The sequence below is a fragment of the Haliotis cracherodii genome, unplaced genomic scaffold (assembly GCF_022045235.1).
Source record: "Haliotis cracherodii isolate W230 unplaced genomic scaffold, xgHalCrac1.p SCAF_1, whole genome shotgun sequence".
Taxonomy (NCBI): Eukaryota; Metazoa; Mollusca; class Gastropoda; order Lepetellida; family Haliotidae; genus Haliotis; species Haliotis cracherodii.
Genome location: NW_027266264.1, coordinates 61027318 through 61047604, shown reverse-complemented (window position 1 = coordinate 61047604; position 20287 = coordinate 61027318). Strand labels below are relative to the sequence as shown.

At 37.9% G+C, this 20287-nt stretch overlaps 1 protein-coding gene across 1 annotated transcript; it reads left to right on the top strand.

Annotated features, from left to right (window-relative positions):
* Positions 1-7915: 7915 nt before the first annotated feature.
* Positions 7916-19759, top strand: LOC139466744 (regenerating islet-derived protein 3-beta-like). The gene is made up of 3 exons (XM_071248410.1): positions 7916-8159; positions 16910-17101; positions 19557-19759. Exons 1-3 carry the CDS (start codon positions 7916-7918, stop codon positions 19757-19759), a joined length of 639 nt encoding a protein of 212 aa, XP_071104511.1.
* The last annotated feature ends 528 nt before the right edge of the window (positions 19760-20287 follow it).

Genomic DNA, 20287 nt, shown 5'->3' with positions numbered 1-20287 from the left:
TTTACTTAACTAGAAAGTAGATCCATGATTCACGATTGCGAAGATTGCCACGGCGACCGACGAGTGAATAAGACCGTTTATCACTTGACTAACACTGTTAGAATATTTCGCGAAGTTTTCTAATTTTTGTATGTTGACATATATTAATATGTGTTTTTCATATCTGTTTGTATCTGTTTGAAAGCTTGACATTGCAAGAAAATATTGTGCATATGGTTGAGTAAGGGAATGGAAAGCTGTCAAAATGGATCCAATATTAAACCTTTTTCAATATTTTAGCCTCATATATTAGAATGTCACATCGTTCAATTTATAACATAAACAGCAAACATAATGAGAGCTAAACACAACATATAGACACTCGATTTCTGAAAGACAAAATGTTTTCAGTGTAAATGTGATTTCGTTTTGATGTTTTTAATAGTTTAAAATTCATTATGTTTTTTTCAGGGTGCATTATCTTAATTATCAAATACTTCGTTCAGTGACATACGTATTTTATAATAATTACTTACCTACTATACGCTTCTTGAGCTTTCAAATTCAAGTATTAAAATTGTCCAATATTACATCTCAAGTTTTTACGATTTAGATATAAACCATTAACAACACGTCATAACACCCGACGTATGATAAGCGGTCTGTGTGATTGCACAAAGAAACATATGGCGCCCAAGATACGTGATTGAAAATAGGTTTGTTGAATAGATTTGCAGCCCATGAAACCTTTTTAACGATTTTGATTGAATCTACGTGCACTTACTCTTTGATGGCTGTACGTATACTTTAGAATAATCGTGTTTATTATCAAGAAATAATAGTGATGTCCGATATTGAGCGATGTCAATTTCAATGTTGTCAGGGCTGTTTAGCGATCTTTCACATTGTGTCCGTTGAAAATGTCCGATGTCAAATACCCCAAAGTTGTTTTATCGTTATTAAAAGAGCACGGTCACTAAAACATAAAACAATGTAACCGGGATTCCTTCAATTTATACATTCAAAACTGTCATTCGTAGTGTGACACAATCTTTGAAACAGTCTGCGTATGAACTAATCACGACCACTTCCGTAAATTTTGTTTTGACGTAAAAAACAAGGACAATTTTCGGGATTTTTTATCGGTAAATATAACTCACGGAAAATTCTCAGTGAATGTGTACACCGTCAGGGTATGTACTTTCCAATGATATAAATTATTGGACATTCAGATTTCAAACAAGGGCGCCATATAACTTTTCTTGCCATATTGGGTTGCTTCCATATTACAATTAATGTAGAAAGGTAGGAGTGAGTTTATGCTTTACGTCACATCGTAGAAAGGTAGGAAACTTACAGTACCTGACTAGGCAGTGCATAGATCTTTTGGATTTGTTGACTGTAGATACTGTTGGAAAGACAAACAACTCTAGTTGCATGTTATACAATTTGGTTACACTGTGTGACGTCATCAGTGGGGCACAGAGCGGTGTACAAAGCCAGCTGACGACCAGGCACCATGAGGGTTAAGTGAGAAATTTAACTTCCGTCTTTGGCATAGAACATAGAACATAGCTTTCGTTAACATGTTAAACTACCATTACAGGGAACACATGATTTGATATTCTGGTACAATTAATAACGCCAAAACAGTTTCCATATCTGTTATTTGTAATAGTTTTTGCCACAGTTCTGACCGCCAAACTGTATCAAATTCTTTTTGAAAATTTATAAACGCCCAAAATAGTTTCTTTTATCCAGCTTTTAATAATTCCATGAGGTTATATAGAGCAAAAATGTGATCACTGGTAGAATAACCCTTTCCAAACCTGCCTGAGCTTCCGACAGTATGGAGTTCGTTTCGATGAATGTTTTCAAACGATTATTTAAAACTGCTGTAGAACGTTTACCAAAACAGCTCAGCCAAAGAGTTGAAATTAGTTATATTTCCTTATATTTCCAATGTATTTGATTGAACATTGATGCCTGTATATGGTCATGAAAGGGCAATAAGTGACACATAAATAATGAGTCGGCTTGCATTTCCCTAAGTATTTCATATTTCAAAAATGCCAAACGTGCTTAAAACATTTGAAATTGTACAGTTTCCTATTAATTTCTGTAAATTTAAGGGAAATGTTTCATTTCTAACGTTTGAAAAAAGGTTCAAAATCGAAAGGTGACAGACAAACACCTAATAAGTATTGAGGAATTACGCAGTTGCGTGTTTTTGTCGTTATATATATACATATATATTGAACAAGAGATTGACATTTCTGTCGGAGGTATATGACAGACTATCTAAATCGCAAGCAGGATTCCGAAAGGGTCACAGCACCACAGACAATAGTTTTACTTTGCACTCTATTATACAGAGGTACTTGTAAAAACACTTGTGATAAAGCATGAATGCCCAGTGGGTACGTTTTATGCCCACTATTGGCCTCAACATTTATTGATGAACGTGCTGATAAAAAAAATAGAATCCTGATGTTATTCAGTTACTTCTGCTGTTGTTTGCTGACAACGTGGCACTTATTTCATTCACAATTAATGGTTTTCAGAAACAGATTGATAATTTGGATAGTTTTTGTTCTGATTACAATTTGTCTGTTAATTTAGATAGAAACTGAAATTCCTGTATTTAAGAATGCTGGCATTTTGTCAAGATAGGAAAAATGGTTTTATCATGACATGTATGTTTCATTTATTTATATTCGTACCTTGATATATTATTTTCTAAATCTTTGTCATGTTAAAAGCATGTCGCAAACGCCACGTTGCAAGCAAAATAGGTTATGTGTGTTTTTTTAAGGATATTGTCGGTACCCAAAACCTATTATATCAGACATATTTCAAACATTTTGATAATAAACATTTGTCCTATTTTGTTGTACGTGTACGTTTCTGACGCGTAAAAGTATCAACTCGAAGTCATATGGTACGGGGAGAATGTGGCAGATATCCCATTTTTTTAATATATATACAAGTATGCTACAAACGTGCTGTAAAATACTGGAGTTAAATTGTAAATTTTCCTGAAAACTATTATGTAAAAAAAGTTATCATATGTTGCTGTCATCTGCAAATAGTGAACAAACCACATGGGTATGTATGATTAAGCACTTGCTTTACTCCAATGGTTTTGGCTATATTTGGGAACATCAATCTGTCGGTAATATTCTTAAACTTATTTCAGAATTTACATTTTGATTAAAGTCTTCCTACGAACAAAACCGGCATGACGCCCTCCAAAACAATTGAAAAAAGGTATAGTTAATCATTGTATAAAATTTGGTCTAGAAATGTATCTAAATGTAATCAATATCACTAAGAAACTGTCTTGCAAAACTGAGATGCAGTTCCCAATAGTGACCGCACCGCCATGGCTTAATAGTCCGTAGTTGGACAAAGTCCGGCGGTCGTTGTTCACTCCTTCGTTGTGCATTCCTTGTTAGTTAATTAGTGACCAGTTTATTTTATTACCTCAATAACTGTAAATATCTGGTTGTAAATCTTTAGTGGTATCGTTGGATAGCTTATGTTCAGCGCTTTCTTTTGGTAATTACATCTCTCGCATTGGTTTAGTATTTAGCTCGCCACTCGGGTTTTCCCTATGTCAAGAAACACACTTTGTTGAACTCGTCAGGCTATTGCTTTTCCCCTGCTGACCAGGAGAGGTTGGCCTCTCCGACGTCCGCGCACACTTATGAAAAACCTTGTCAAAGCCATGTGTCTTTACCTCCTAGAGTTATTAGACCGTTTATGGGTCGTCATTCGAAAGTTGGGTTTCGTTCGTTAGCGATTTCGGGGCAGTGTTAATGTCGTCTGACTTACTTTGGTTGTATTAATACCCCCATTCCACTGACCATCGGAGCCTGATCTGAAGCCCATCTGATCCCAATTTTGCAAAATTTTCAGGGTTTACAGGTTTATTACTAGCAGCTATTTATATCAATAGGCGACATATAAAGGATCAAAAACCTAAATGAATGATAATGACAACTCAGATTAAATACACAAGCGGTTTAGCCAAGCAACTATATTGCAGGGATAAAATGGGAGTAGCTAAAACAAAACAAGATTTTGACAAGATGCATAGACAGCCAATAAGTCGACTGCGACCAATTAACACCTGACTTAATTAACTCAACACTCTAACGAGTGAATAACCTCATAGACCTGTAAACGTCTTTCCTCCCACATTAAGCTGACACGCCGTGATAAAAACTGGAATAATGTTAAAAGCGGCGTTAAATCCAACTCACTCACTCACTCAAGGACAAGAAAACGCATGGTGACAGAAGAGTATGTTGAATCATCTCATTGTCAAGATGTTAAAATATTTTTTTAACATGTACATGTACATAACACTTAATATAGCAAGGACAGCAACTAGCGTGTACTAATCATTGATATGGCTATATTTACTCCATGCATTTACGTGATCGATACACGTGACGAGTTTGGTAAAGAATCTAATTAAAAACAATACATGGTGGTACACCACAGCACCACAATACACACATGTACAAAGCCAAATTATTGCACATTACCAATACAGGTAAATATAAAACGCCAAAGCCAGAGAATAACCAGTCTCGATTACCCACCAAAACAGATTCCATTGAAAGTGAAAGGCACACTAGCCGTGAAAACTATATGAATGGATCATTCAAAATCAGTGATGGCACCAGGTAGCACCCATATATCTTCCACAACTTGCTTAAAATAGTGACTGTAGCCTTGACACCGCACAACAGCACTCCCGCCACGAGACTGCGGCATGTACACAAGCCAGACAATCAAGTGATGGTCGATGGTCCCAGAAATCAAGTCACAAGAAAGCGCATTTATTGATTTTGTTGAAACTGAAAACAATATGTTAATATTGAATTGTCTTCTGAGATTCTACGACTTTTAGGTAAATGAAAGACGTTTAAGACACTACAGTACACGAAAGATTCACAGTACAACCAATCACACAATGCATGACAGTTCATCCCAGCACCAAGATACGCTCAGGTACAAAGACAAATGTTTCAGCACCACATTACGTCACATTTCACGGTTCAATGTTGTAAGGTTGTTGTAAGGCCATAATATGATAAAACTGTAACTACATCATGGTGCCCTACAATACACCACGGTAAACCATAGCACACCACAATGCACTAAAGTTCACCACAGTGCATTTCAATATACCACATGTATAGAATACCCAAATACACCATAATAGTCACTACAATACACCATGGTAACTATCTTAACTACAGTACACAAAAATGTAACACACTACTTCACTAAAGTATACCATGCTTTTAACAGAGTGGTACAGATAGCACTTTAAGAAACACATGATGGGAGCCTGGGAAAAAGATCGAAACAAACTAATGATGCTTTGTTTGCATAGTGATAATGAAGTGTGTATTGACAGATGAACGGAATGCAGACATTTAAAATAAGCTGTTGTGCAAACACTGGGTATTGATTGATAACTAATCACCACCACACAAAACTATTGGCAGTATTGCATCAACAGTCGGTCGGTTTGTAAGTGTGTCGTGTTCATTCTGAAAGGTATACATGTATATTTAAAAAGATATCGCAGTAAATTAGGGTGTATACAATTGTTAAACGTGTTTCTGATAAATTCAATACTGAGGTCTGGTCTATGATAGCATGTTGTATCATATGGGCTCGCTCTCATCCTAGAAAGGTCATCTTTTGCAGAGCAAGAACGTTTCAAATTTTTCTTGCTTGATAACGGTGTTAGAACCTACACCGAAACGTCGCTCTTAATTGTAATACAGAAATTGTTCATCCATAAATTCTTATCCTTACATAACGTTTTAGATGTATCCTGCTCTGTTCTGATTTGAATAACTTTTCAAAGATATTATTTACTTAAAAAACAACAAAATATATTTAAGCCTACGTGCGCTCCTTAAATGTTCGGTTTTATTGCATTTACAGTATTTGAGACAAAGAATTGTTAAATAAATGCTGTTTGTAAAGGCTTCGATATACATTTCATCTAAAACTCATAACCCGCCACTTTGCTCCATGCAGCCTGAGATTGCTTGCTTCATGGCGCTCGTGAGACTTCAGCTGCACCTGAATGAATTCCAGATTACAGTATTTCTTGGCGTCTCGGTAATAACATACTTTCACATGGCATGTTTAAATTCATCGATTTTATAAGCTAGGATGTGGACATTGCAAGGGTCGTTAGAAAGAGTTGAAAATGTTTATGTTTATGAAAATGTTCCCACGTTTGCAGACGTGAAGACAAAAGTTGGTTACGTGATAGTTGGTTAGAGCTGAAGTCAGTTAAGCTATTTAGGCTTACTTCAATACCCTCTGTGTATTTAGCATAATCGTTTTCCCAACAACAAAATTCTGGTACAGTTTATTTTAAAAAATAAAATCCCAGGCCTCCCCCTCCCCCAGAATATCAAATGATCGGTCCCTTAGTGTAAATAAACTCTTAAACTTCACGTTTAGGTGTATCGATGCCAATGCACCTTAATGCAACCGGTCAAGTTATTTCTTTCTTCATTGTCAAGAGTGTGTACTTGAGGGAGCTCTATAAACCACCTTAATCACCAATTACGAGCTGTTTCGCTACGGGCGAAGCTTTACTCGTTGGTTCAGCACCTCCACAATCCTGAGTTAATGGTGTGTAAATGAAAGAATTTACACTGAATATATCATTAGCAATGTTAGTTTCCCGACTTCTTTGTACAACTTGTATTATTGTTTCCATTGTCAAATGAAGCAGGGGGAATTTGATGAACCATTTGTGATTAATGAAAGTCTGATCACCCAATTCCAAGTTTCGAACCAATCAGTAGTATGGCTATGTATTATTTCATATAATATATCAATAACTGTTCAACCACTCATTGTTTTGTTTTTAAAAAAAATGAAAATCTTCAGTGCTGAACAAGTGCGTTATTGATCTTTCTTGGAGAAGCTTTTATGAAAAACCACTATAACTATTGGACTAAATTGTAACCATTAAAGGACCGAAAATGGTTACAAAACCATTAGCGTTGACACGACACGAAGGTCTATATTATGACCTAACAAATTCATACCGATTCAATGGCTTGATAAAAGTTGAATGTGACGGATGAACGCTACGAAAAGCATTTAACATACTTAAACCTGCTTCACCACACATCTGCCGCATCGGAACAGATATTTTTCAGTTTGTAAGTATTATTACAGAGATACACTTTATTCATACATGTAATTATGCTTGACTGTCATGAGATCTGGAGTGTACATTAAGTACCAAATAATATAGGCTAAATTATATAGAGATAGGTATTGGAATTGAGGTTGAACAGAGGTAGTAATTGAACTGAGCATGTTTAACTTTATTAACTATGTTGTTGGTAGAAACAAGTAACATTACCAATTATATATGCTAAATTGACCAACATAAAAACGCTCCACATATATTGAATTGTGTTAGTATGAACGTTAAGATGCTTAATCGATTAGAATATATGTCAATCTACTCAGCTGGAAACAGCTAATTCTTATCAACATGGATGTTTGAGCCAAGTCTTTAGTATTTGGTCGAACATTGCAAACACGGCAGAAGGCTGACTTAAGACAAACATAAGCAGGTTGCCTTTGTTTAGTTTCTTTTTTTTATTTATGCGTGATGGGAGGGAGGATCACTATAAACGGTTAAAAGAACAGGAAATTGAACATTGGAAATCGAGTCCATTCTTTTTGTATGGGAGAGATAATAACATAAAAGATCATCGCTTTAGAGATTAAACAATTCGCGAAACCCTATAGTACGCAGTATTCAGTTGGAAGGGAATGCGTTTTGGAAAACACGTATTATGAGCTGACATATTTCCCCTGAAACTAAAAGCCTGCCACGTTTGTCCAAACAGCCTCATATTGCTTCATGGCGCTCGTGAGACTTCAGCTGCATCTGTCTCTGCTGCACTTCCTCCCCTCGGACATAGCCCCGCCAGGAAGTGTGGAGAATGTGCTTGACTGCTTCAACTCCTGTCTGAAAAACCAGGAGTGTGTCTCCCTGATTTACGACAGGTACAACAAACAGTGCTACGCCTACCCAGGCAGGCTTGAGGTTCCCTTCTGGGGAAGTGACCTCAATACCGACCTCGACATCTACAATACGGACAGGGGTAAGTGAACTTATTTCGTCTTAGCAATCATAAGGTTAAACAATTTCGTGGTTTGCGTTTGACAAAAACAAGCGTTGAAACCATGTCCATAATTATATAAGATACCTCAAAATTAACACGCCTTTTCACACGAAGACCTTGTGTGTGAATGCATGGATTTATCGATAGCTTACATTTCGATGCATAGGAAAATGGCTGCCGATCAATCACAGATGGTTATTGTGATTTGACACATCTGATTGACCAATCATAAAGAGAATCCTAAATTACACATTGATTTGTTGTGTGAAGCTAATTTCCGATGTCCCCGTCCTGATATTGCTTCAAAACAGCGAAACCTCGTTTGTCCCGATCCTGTTAGTTCAGAAACCATCCTTCCGGTCGATATTTGGGGGACAAAACAGAAAATGAACGTGTCATCTGAGGTCCATGTGACCAACGTTTGAAATGTAATTAACATTTGGCCGCCACATTTACATTTATTACGCAGGTCATGAAATGCAAGAGCATCCAGGTGACTATGAACATATATGACAGGGATGTGTAAATATGGTCATCCTTTTCATATATTGTCTAACGTGTGAAATAATCGTAAGTGGTGTTCCAAGAAGACACAGATTTCATTACCCTTGAAATTGTGATGACAAGGTTTAGATATATCCTATGTTTCATATATTCCTAAATGTTCGATCATTGGTAAATGGAAGATTATCCATATTGGCAAAAAATAGCATTCAATTAAATGGTTCGGGTTATACATGTATCACTGCTTTATATTGCCAGCATTGACTCGTTCGGTTGCAGGAAGACCCCCCCCCCCCCCCCCCCCCCCAGTGACGTAATGAGGTGATTAGTATGTGTGTGTATTTGTTGTTTGACGCCGCACTCCATATTCCAGCTATATGACAGCGGTCTGTAAATAATTGAATATGGACTAGACAATCCAGTGATTGACACCATGAGCATCGATCCACGTAATTGGGATAGGATGACATGCATCAACCAAGTCAGCGAGCCTGACCACCCGATCCTGTTAGTCAGATAATTAGTAACATATGGCGAGTGGATCCACTTCAGCGCAGGCCATTCAAGTTTCTTGTGTTAACCCATCCAATAACTGTATTGAACTGCTTTCAGATTTTAACTCAACAATTATGCTCATGATATAGTCGGAATAGTATAATCGTCTCTGAATTTCTTATGAATATGGAAAGGGTTTATGGTATCTCAGTGGGCGAGCATTATAAGACCAACTAATACAAGCACTCTCGCCACCCCCCCACCCCCCCCCCCCCCCCCCACACACACACACACGCACACACACACACACACGACCATAGACATTCAACTCTTGAACCTTACCTCACTTCGTACAATGTAACGAACAGTGGTCAATCCAATTGGTATATTCACACATTGTAGTCAGTCAGCAAAGCATTGAACGTATAGTTGTTATAGTTACTTTCGCTGCTGCTACTGCCACTAAATCGTTCACTATTAGTTAATTAGTCAAAGAAGGATTATGTCTGGAACGCAATATGGCTACATAGCTACAATGTCCTTTAATGCACATACACTACAACGCAAAAGTCTTTTACAATATTTTGCAAAATTTCCTCAGAATGTTTGTAAAACGTTTTCGTAGCTACGCGGGGACTTCGCAGAATGTTTGTAAAACTTGGCTTAGCTGCGCGGGGACTACGCAGAATGTTTGTGAAATGTCTGCGTAGCTACGCATACACCCCGCGGAGCCAGTGCGGAGTATCCCCTTTTATGGGACCAATTAGTTTTATGACCCCAGGGCGTCGACACAAGCGTGGTGTTGGAAGACAAGTTATACATGTACATCCCATATGGTGACTGTTTTTCACAATTTATATTCTAATTTCATTCATAATACCACACCATTACAGTACTCCTTGAAACAAATGACTTCAAATTTTAAGTACAATAGATTGAACTGATAATGCATTGTACACAGAAGAATTGTGTCTGTCGTCTTGAAGATTTTTAATGTGCTCATTAGAATTAGGAACGGGACTAACTGATTATCATGAAAATGCATTATGCAGTTAAGAGTTATCTATGCATACATGTACAAAATGTATTCACTTTAACGTCGTATAGGACCACCGCGATCGAGCTGAATGGCCCATGTCCACTGGAATGAAATGTAGAACGGGCCGGGCTATAAGTATTTGAATTTGGCAAAATACACGTAGGTTTGTTAAATATGATTATAAAACGAATTTCATTTTAATTCCGTTCATTCAAAATGTCTTCGGAAATTAAATAATGCTTGAAAGATAGACCTGACTTGATGGGAGATTTGAGCCAGCTGAGACTGTACATGTTTGACACACAGTACTTTCACCGATTACAGCATACATCTAGGCGCTTTATTCAAGCAGGAATGTACAGGAAATGATATGTAACAATTCTCTGTGCACTAATAACATGTTTTGATGTTATCAGTTCTGCGTTTAGAGATACAGTGATGTAAGTATCTACTACAATTAACAATACATGTATATAATAAAAAAATTAAAAGATAACTCTCTGCTAGAATGTTTGGTACCAATCATTCGATTGGGTAAGAATTGCAAAATGTATGATTAGATGAATCATCTATACTCTTTTATGCATGCTTATGTTGCTTAACCTTATTGCTCATGACAGTGTTCCCAAATCTCGTGTATCATAAAACACATTAATGTTCCCCCTTCCTAATCTAACGTTATAAAATTTCAGATCTTAACTATCATCCAAAACACAACAGATGATGCTAAAACATACTCTATTTGTATTTAGTGTCTGTACGGTCTCAAAAATGATTTTGATAGTCTTTAAATCTTACGTTTAGTGCATATGTTCACAAACAGGACCGCTAGCTGACATGAGGAATGTAACATCCAGTTGATCGTCCAGGTATCTTACTTACTGATTTTTTTTTCAAATAAGAGGACTGAAAACGACATACGTCAGCCTGCAAACGAAGTTTTTACAATTAATATTTTGAAAAAGACAGTTAAACGACAGTGGTGACAGGGATGATTGTATGGTTGTTGAAGCAGACAGATTGACAGCCGTTGTCGACGAGAGTTGCGTGCATTACGAGGATATATGAACAGCAGTGGCCTTCTAGAATGTTACTATACTTTACGGATTTCTGTGGCCAATGATTCAAACAACTTCCACACTGACACCGCATCAAAGTTATTTGTGTACCGATTACATAACTTTTACTGACAGAGTGGGGGAATGTTGTGGTAGTGCACGCGAAACGGATGACACTGCCTATGTCTGCTTGGGTACGCCTTTGATATGGCCTCCAAACATACATGTAATATGATGAACCATTATACAATGATACATATATGGAACGCGGAGAAAAACAAGATTCGTTCTTTTTGTATATCAAGGTACCAATTGATCTTTCATTAACTTGTGTCTTTGTGCCTAATATATCCACAATTAACGAAAATATGTAATACATGTATCTACAAAAATATATATGCAGGCTAGGCATTTGCTGACAGCAACACCTGCATAACTGTTTATGCACGCGTGGTGTAGCAGATTGCAATTGAACGAGAGCACGTATTGTAGACTCACCTGTAAATTAGGCCGACTCTGTAATTAGATACAACTTTCTATTAGGCGAGTGACATTGTGTATTCAAGAGAAACTGACATATTTATGAGAGATTTTTACTGAAGGTATAAATCAATCCGCATATGCAGAGAGACAGTTACAATGAAAATGAAAAAAATTCACCGTGGCCCTACTACGCTTCCGTACAAAGGACAGGGCAGTGTTTGTGCATAAAAAAACATTTTGGACAGTTTGTAGCTTCATAAACCGTTAATAAAAACATGTCAGATAGCTTTGATGACAATGCATGACTCATTCGTGTGAGATGTGTGCGCATTATGGAAAATGAACCCTTGTAAATTTAGAAAAAGAGGGTCTATAATTTCTTACGATGTTGAGTCCATTAGTCCATTTTGGAATTTTGATTAAGGAAGGGGCATTTGCGGTAGGTTTACAAGCGAGCGGACGCGAGATGAAATATGAAATTTAACAAAAACAATGACAATGACATTTAGAAAAATAATTAAAAACACTTGGTACGAGTCAATAAATTAATTTATGACGGTAATCGAGCCGTTTTTCTTCGGAAACGAAACTGTAATAAACAGCTGAAGAAATATAAAGTTGACCGGTTTGGTTTATGACGGTACAATGGTGTTTTAGTAATTTTGTTTATATCAGATCGGTGCATAATTTTCCACAGCGGCCGGAAAAATTGTGATACGAAAACGTTATATTATTTCACGTCGGAATGGAGATGGGAAACTCAGATAAAACACGCACAGTCTTACATACATCGAAACGTACGTCGAAACGTGGTTCAGATATATAAGTGTTCACACGAATTCTGTCATGTACGTGAACATGGATTTCAACATTAGTTTCATCAAGATTATTCAGGTCGCTGGCTACAGGGACCATCCTCTCTTGTAATTACTTCGGCATGAACACATGTTTTGGTCTCGCAGGTCAAAGCAACAAAGTTACTCTCAGATTCAATTTTTTCTCCATCCATGACGCGCATCTTTCATAATGTCAGTGTCTCTACAATCTTCCTGATCAATTAATTTCAACAATGTAATACACACAGCTTCATTCGCCACAAGATTCCTTCGACACACACACTCACACACGTGATCAGGGTTATGAACTCGGGATGAATTAATTAATTTGCATTTTTTAGTAAAGAATTGGTTTCGTGAATACTATTATGAAAACATGCTGTGCGTGGTATTTTTGGATTGTATTGCGGATTTCTTCTAATTACTTCCTAAAACTTTTTGTTTGCCTTCTTTCCGACTACGCGATCTCCGATCTCTCCGAATTGGAGTAAAGCTGACCACAAATGTCGCTTGCTCGCTTGTCTTCAATATGAGCAACAACACATTTTCGTGTGACGCTTAATTTGTTCGAGAAGTTTAACTTAAGCTTCAGGTATATCGATGATCTGATATCGTTAAATAACAATCAAATAGCCAATTCACTTCCACTGATTTACCCACCTGAACTGGAAATAAAGGAAACCAGTGAGACCGCCTCATCTGTTTCATATTTAGATCTCTGCATAAAGATTCAGAGTCACAAAACACACTCCACAAGATTGTATGACAAGGGGGATGACTTCAACTTTCCATTCATGTCGAGCAATATTCCAGCAGCTCCAGCCTTTGGTGTTTACATTTCGCAACTTCTGAGATACAATCGAGCATGCTTTTTCTACCAGGATTTCAAAGAGTGTCATACGACTCTTGCTCCGAAGTTGTTTAATCAAGGTTACAACAGTCAAGGCCTCAGCAAAGCTCTCAAAAAGGTTTATGTTTGACATTTGGAGGACATTTCCAAATTTGACGCATCAGTGACAAAAATGATGTCCGATGCAATTCCCCATTTTGACATGTACCATATGTTCCCATGCTTTTTCTGGTGAACAATTGACTTGCCTTTTCATGGGTGTGTGGCGGGTGCCACCGGTGGGGCAGGATACGCTCACCTTTTCGCGAACACCTGGTATCATCACTATTTGATAGTGATTCTTAAACACATGCTCATGATACAGTCGGAATTGTACAATCGACTCTGCTTTATGCAGAGATTTCTATTGGATATTGGATAGTCAAACCCACCCAGAACATTTCGGAGAATATGAAGACTCCCCAACACTGCAGCCTTCTGTATTACCCAGATTTTCAGAAGGGCTGTATTCCTGGGGTACTCCCCCGATGTCAGTCAACAGATTGGGAGGTACATGTACCAAACCTAAGGCACCGAGAACAATGGGGAATCGGACAACTTGGTACTTGGGATGCAAACGTGACATTTCGAAAGCGAGGTCTGCATATTTGCCATGTTTGTCCTCAATCTTGTCAATCACATTACTGTCAAAAGGGACAGAAAATTTAATGATATAAATGATTTCATTGGACTTATCAAAAAGGACAACATCAGGTTTCTTGGCCTGGATACGTCTGAGGCTGTAAATGGGCCTATTCCAAAGAATTTTGGATTTATCATTTCCCATGACATATTCCGGGTCGTACCATGGGTGGACCTCTGTGTCAAATTCACAAGCATGGCGAAGACGGTAATAAAATGATCGAGTCACTCCATCATGTCGTTTAAGATCCTGTGTTTGTGCCAAAGCTGGGCATCACCTGACAATGTGTTGGACAGTCTCATTAAATTCATTACATAATCTACATTTCATATTTACATTTTGATGCAAAATCACACATTGACTGTTTCGAGTGGGAAATGACTGGTTCTGAGCAGCAAACAGAAAGCCTGCTGTTGCACTTTTCAGGCCAGACGACTTCATCCAAGCGAAGGATTCTGCAGGATTGCTGATCTTCTCAACACACTGCACATAAATTCGATGCAGTGGTCGTTCTGATAGCCTCTCCTTGGAAAACTGAGTCAAGGCCGACTTGATATGGCACTTCACTTGGTTGACACTCATTTTTGTACCGTCCAGCAGTACAGAACCATCAACAAAATCAACACCGACATTGGGGATTATGTCCCACATCCTTGGCTCGTTTTAGAAAACTGTGGAATGCCTTGTTTTCATCATGAGTCTTGGCATGCTTCACAAAAGGATCATGAGACAAATTATTAATATTATTATTATTGAGAGGTCCTAGATATTTAGACTTGAAGAAACGGATATAAAAAAATACATGGGACATAAATCCACAATTAAAATTGTCTTGGAATATGTGTATGGGATTTTCGTTTGTTGTAAGTACAATATTATGTCTAGTTAAGCCTATTGTAGGTCAAAACATCTAGTCAAAATGTCAAAATATCTACTTTTTTATCAGTTGGTTATATGCATTGTTATGTTGATACACGTGATATATTCATAGATTGTTGTCAAGCTAAAATATATTGATGCAACTTCTGGTGTTCCAAATTAGGCCTCTTTCTAAACACTTGAAAAATCTGTGTAAAAATTTAAGTTTTAAAAATATAATCTGATAACTATTGAATGCAAAACTAAATAATTAGGCTACCTGTCATTTTAGGATTGAACTGAAAGAATCTTGTCGCTAAAACGTATGGAACTAACGTCTATGTCGTATTAATGTATCGTTACTGTTACATTTACCGAAATTGTTGTTGTGCTGTTGTTCATCCGTAAATATATACAACACAATACAATATGACCATAAAAAGCAACGAATGTGTCACATGTCCACATGTGCTTCGCTATTTTCAGCGCAACCCTAAATAAGCTCCGCCCACTATGATTGATACAGTCGCTCAAACGCGACCGATTCAATTTTTTATGTTACAGTTAGAGAAAATGTATCGACTCATATCTGGATATTGAGCCCATACAAATGCATCGAATGTGTCACATATCCACACGGCCATGTGCTTTGCTATTTATAAGGAATCCCCATAAAAGCTCCACCCAAAATAAAGGAGGCAGACGCTCAAACACGACCGATTCGATGGTTAATGATAAAACTACAAAACATTAATTGACTTAAATGTATGTATCTATATATGAGGTAAGGTGAAATTGGGTTTAACGTCGCGTCCCAGATTATTGCACTTATATAGCGACGTGCATGTACGTGTGTGTGTTTGTGTGGCTGCTTGTACTAGTCCAGACTGATGCCGATTTATAGTGCTAGCCCACTGAGATACCATGCCACAGTTTAACATGAATACCCCACTCAGACACAGTAAACTGACTCCGAGCCGACCAGTCCTTGTTTTAGCCCCTTAATGCCGAGCGCCAGACAGGGTAACAACAAGTACCATCTTTTAACGTCTTTTGGTATGACGCGGCCGGGGATCGAACCCCGGACCTTCCGCTCTCCGGGCGGACGCTGTACCACTAGACCACGGAGGCGGTCTATCTATATATGAAGCTATCTGTGGTATCCAAGGTTTATCATGTTTGATGGTCTTTGGTGATTTTTTTACGTACGGTTCTTAGAAAAGCCCTTCTCGACACAGTCACTGTTCGAAAATAAAATACCGCCACCTTGCGGGCTATGCATAATCAGGGCGGGGCTTTAACAAGTATATATGAATATATATGCTGTCTTATCTTGAGACATCTTGTATAATAGGCTTCGACAAACTTGATGTATGACATTTGTCTGTTCTAAGTGTGTATCCATGTCACATATACTAAGAACATGTACACGTACTTATATATGCCCGTAGCGTCCGCATGAATTGAGTTTCAGAGCATTGCTCCAAACCGTACGAGTGTCACCTCGTTTGTGTAACTATTTGCTTCAAAAAATTGTAATGTTTCCTTGTGGAAAAAAAGATGAGTTGGTTGGTCGGTTTGTTAGCTGTTTAACGCCGCATTCAGCAATAGTCCAGCTATATGACAGCGGTCTGTAAATAATCGAGTCTGGACCAGACAATCCAGTGATTAATATCATGAGTATCGATCCACGCCATTGGGATCGACGACACGTATCAACCAAGTCCGCGAGCCTGACTACCCGATCTCGTTAGTCGCCTCTTACGACAAGCATAGTCGCCTTTCACGGCAAGCATGGGTTGCTGAAGACTAAAAAAGATGAGAGTATGATTGATACACATGTTTTGTTTTGGCCACAACAATTCCATTTAGACGTACCTATTTCGAGTTGCCATAGCCGTAATAAAGAATTTTCTTTTTTCAGAGGGATATGGTTGTCCAAGTCATCTTGGATATGATTTTAATTCCACGGTGAATGTATGTTTCAAAATACACGGTGGTACTGACACACAGATACAAGCTCACAGAAACTGTAACTCCGATGGAGGTCATCTTATCAGAATCACTTCAAGTGCAAAGGATGAATTTGTGTCTGTGGTTTGGCCACACCAAAAAAGTAAGCAGTCACATAAAACCTAAAAAAACATTTTTCATACTTTGTTTCCGGAAGTACTAGTCCAATACCTAGATTTTCTTTCCAGGAATGTTTTGTATCCTGCTATATAAGATTATCTGATATTGATATCATAATTTTCAATATTATAATTTTGTATTTGTCACTTGCTGAGTCACTGCATTGATGAGTCAAAGATGATATAAAATATGTTACCATATACAAAGAAGAATTTCATGTTGACATAGAATCGTTAAACAAAAACAAATATGACTTTTAACGAGTCAAAGTATGTCATTTATGATATATGTATCCATTCTCTGTCAACTAAAGTTCGTTTCAAAGCGTCAATAGCGGTATTCTGACCGTGGTTGCTGTTAATAACGATGAGTTGTGCGATCTTCCGATCGCTTCACACACGATTTCGCCGAAATTAATAAAAACAATATGTATAAGGAATTTTTTCATGAGTTGCATAATTGAAGGGAAGTAACTCTTCCAGAAAGAAGCTGGTTTCAGTTACACGGAAATTCGTTTATACGGACGAATTGTGAAATGACGCAAGTGTCCGTTTAAACGAGGCATGACTGTACTGCACTGATGAATAATTATCAATTCACTAAAATTTGTGACATTCTTTATTTGTGTAGATTTACGACATCAATACGATACCGTCATCATTGTTTTATCGTCTCGTTTCTCACTCTTCAACGATTCTGACTGTGTCTTACACGTGGGTTTATGAATAACTACCACATATAGAAGATACCAGGTGTTCGTGAAAAGGTCAGCGCATCTTGCCCCACCGGTGGCACTTGTCACAATCATATGCAAAGGCAAGCCAATTGTTCACCTGAAAAACATACGGTAGAAGTGAATATAGGTAATTGCAACTGACATCATTTGGTCAACAATGCGTTAAAATACTTCGATGAAATGCATGCTCGATTGTACGTTAAAAGACGTGGAATGTAGACACCAAACATTGAAGCTGTCCCCAACAGCTTAGGAACCTGTCCTGAAATATGATTTGATAATTGCAATATGTGTATGTTTGTCACTTATTGACCAAGACAGGAGAAGGGTCCAAGATGATAGATGCTGTATTATAACGTACTGGCTATTGTTACGAAGTGATTTCCAAATTGAAACTCAGAGATTAATGTCGGTTTGTATATAAATAAATTGTGAAATCAGTAAATGAACACATGAAATCAATAAATAATCAATAAATTATATTTAAACACAGTTTTAGGTATAGAATAAAAAAGGTAATACAATGGGTGGAATAAGTAGCTGAAATGAGTAACATGCCCTGTCATGAATGTTAGTGCACCTATGGATGTTTCGAATGGTGTCATGTTGCACGCCTTGAATGAGACCTGTCTCCGTTGAGGAATCCAGAATAGTGTTGTAAGCTGGTAGGTTCTCGGTGTTTCGTAATAGATACCAAAACAGCACTCTGCAAATGGATTAGAAGCAAGGCAGGTAAAAGAAGGCCTCGAATCGCCTTCTGTTGGATCTTAAATAGCACGTATTCGTCATATTTGGAAATGTCCTCCATATGTCTTCCATAAAACATTTTGAAAGGCCTTCAATACTGTAACCCTCTTCAAAACTTGTATAATGCTCTTTAAGATCTTCGTTCGTAATACACGTTTGGTATCTAAATACACAAGTGTGTCCAATTGGATGTGGAGGCCGCGAATCATCACATGTATCACTGCTCTGAAATAACTCTCCCGTTCGCAGTAAACTTGTCAGTAATATGAGGATTGAATTGAATATCCTATAGTTCTACCTCGCACCCGAATCCGACAAACGATACACTCAGTTAAAGTATACGTCGTGTAACCATGAAAGTGAAACCAGTGAAAGAGTGAAAATAACGTTACAGTCTTTAAATATTCGTCCTATATGAAATGACCTGTGAAATCACGTCAGTTCCACGTTTAAATCCAGACGTCGTTGATTGGTTGGTTTGTTGTTTAACGCCGCACTCAGCAATATTCCAGCTAGATGATGGCGGTCTGTAAATAATCGAGTCTGGACCAGACAATCCAGTGATTAATATCATGTGCATCGATCCACACAATTGGGATCGATGACATGCATCAACCAAGTCAGCGAGCCTGACCACCCGATCCCGTTAGTCGCCTTTTACGACAAGCATAGTCACCTTTTACGGCAAGCGGAATCTTCACGGGTCGAATCCAGACGTCTATTGTCTTTCAACGATATTCTGTCTTGCCTTGTTAGAGTCCATATGTTTAGGTGTCTTGGCGCATCATTACAGCGTAGGATGTTATTTTATTTAGAAAAAGTGGCATATTTGATTGGTTTTGTGTATAACAAGAAATCAGATAAAAAAGTAAGTAACAAATTATTATTTAGTGTAAGATGTCATATTTTATTGGAGAAAGCTAAAATAAACGACATAATTCACTCATAATTTCAGCTCTCGTCGATGGCATGTGCTATGTGGAAGGCGGCTGGAAGTACTCGAATGGAGACAATGTAACCTACTTCAGATGGATGCCGAATCAACCTAACGCTGAATGTGGGCAAGGATGGGGGAGGTGTCTGGAGAGAAGTGTGTCTGGGTTCAACGACGTCCACTGTTGGCATCCACGTCCCTTTATATGCGAATTCGATATATAAAGCCGTGCAAAGCAAAATATATTTCAGGATGGTAAATACCCTGTATTAGGAATATACGTTGTATTCAGCTAGCCTTGATATAATGTCATTCTTAAATCTGTCGTCGAAAAACCCTCTCACATACAATACCTAAACACGTTTTCCTTGAATGTGCGCATTAATATATATTACGTGAGAAGATCGGTGATTTGTCAGTCGGACAGTGACAAGAGTCAATATAGTTCCAACTGAAACCTTTCGAGGCCTTCACATATTGTTTCTACTTGCCTTTCACGGCATTTACACAGGTCCGCCCGTTAGAGTTTTTGTATGTTGTGAGTGCACTTTATCAACGTAAAGCCACTCTTACCCTAGTCTATGAGACGTCAAGTTTGTTAAGAGCCTGCCTATTACTGTCATAAGTGAGTGAGTGAGTTTGGTTTTACGCCGCTTTTAGCAATATTCCAGCAATATCACGGCGGGGGACACCAGAAATGGGCTTCACACATTGTACCCATGTCGGGATTCCAACCCGGGTCTTCGGAGTGA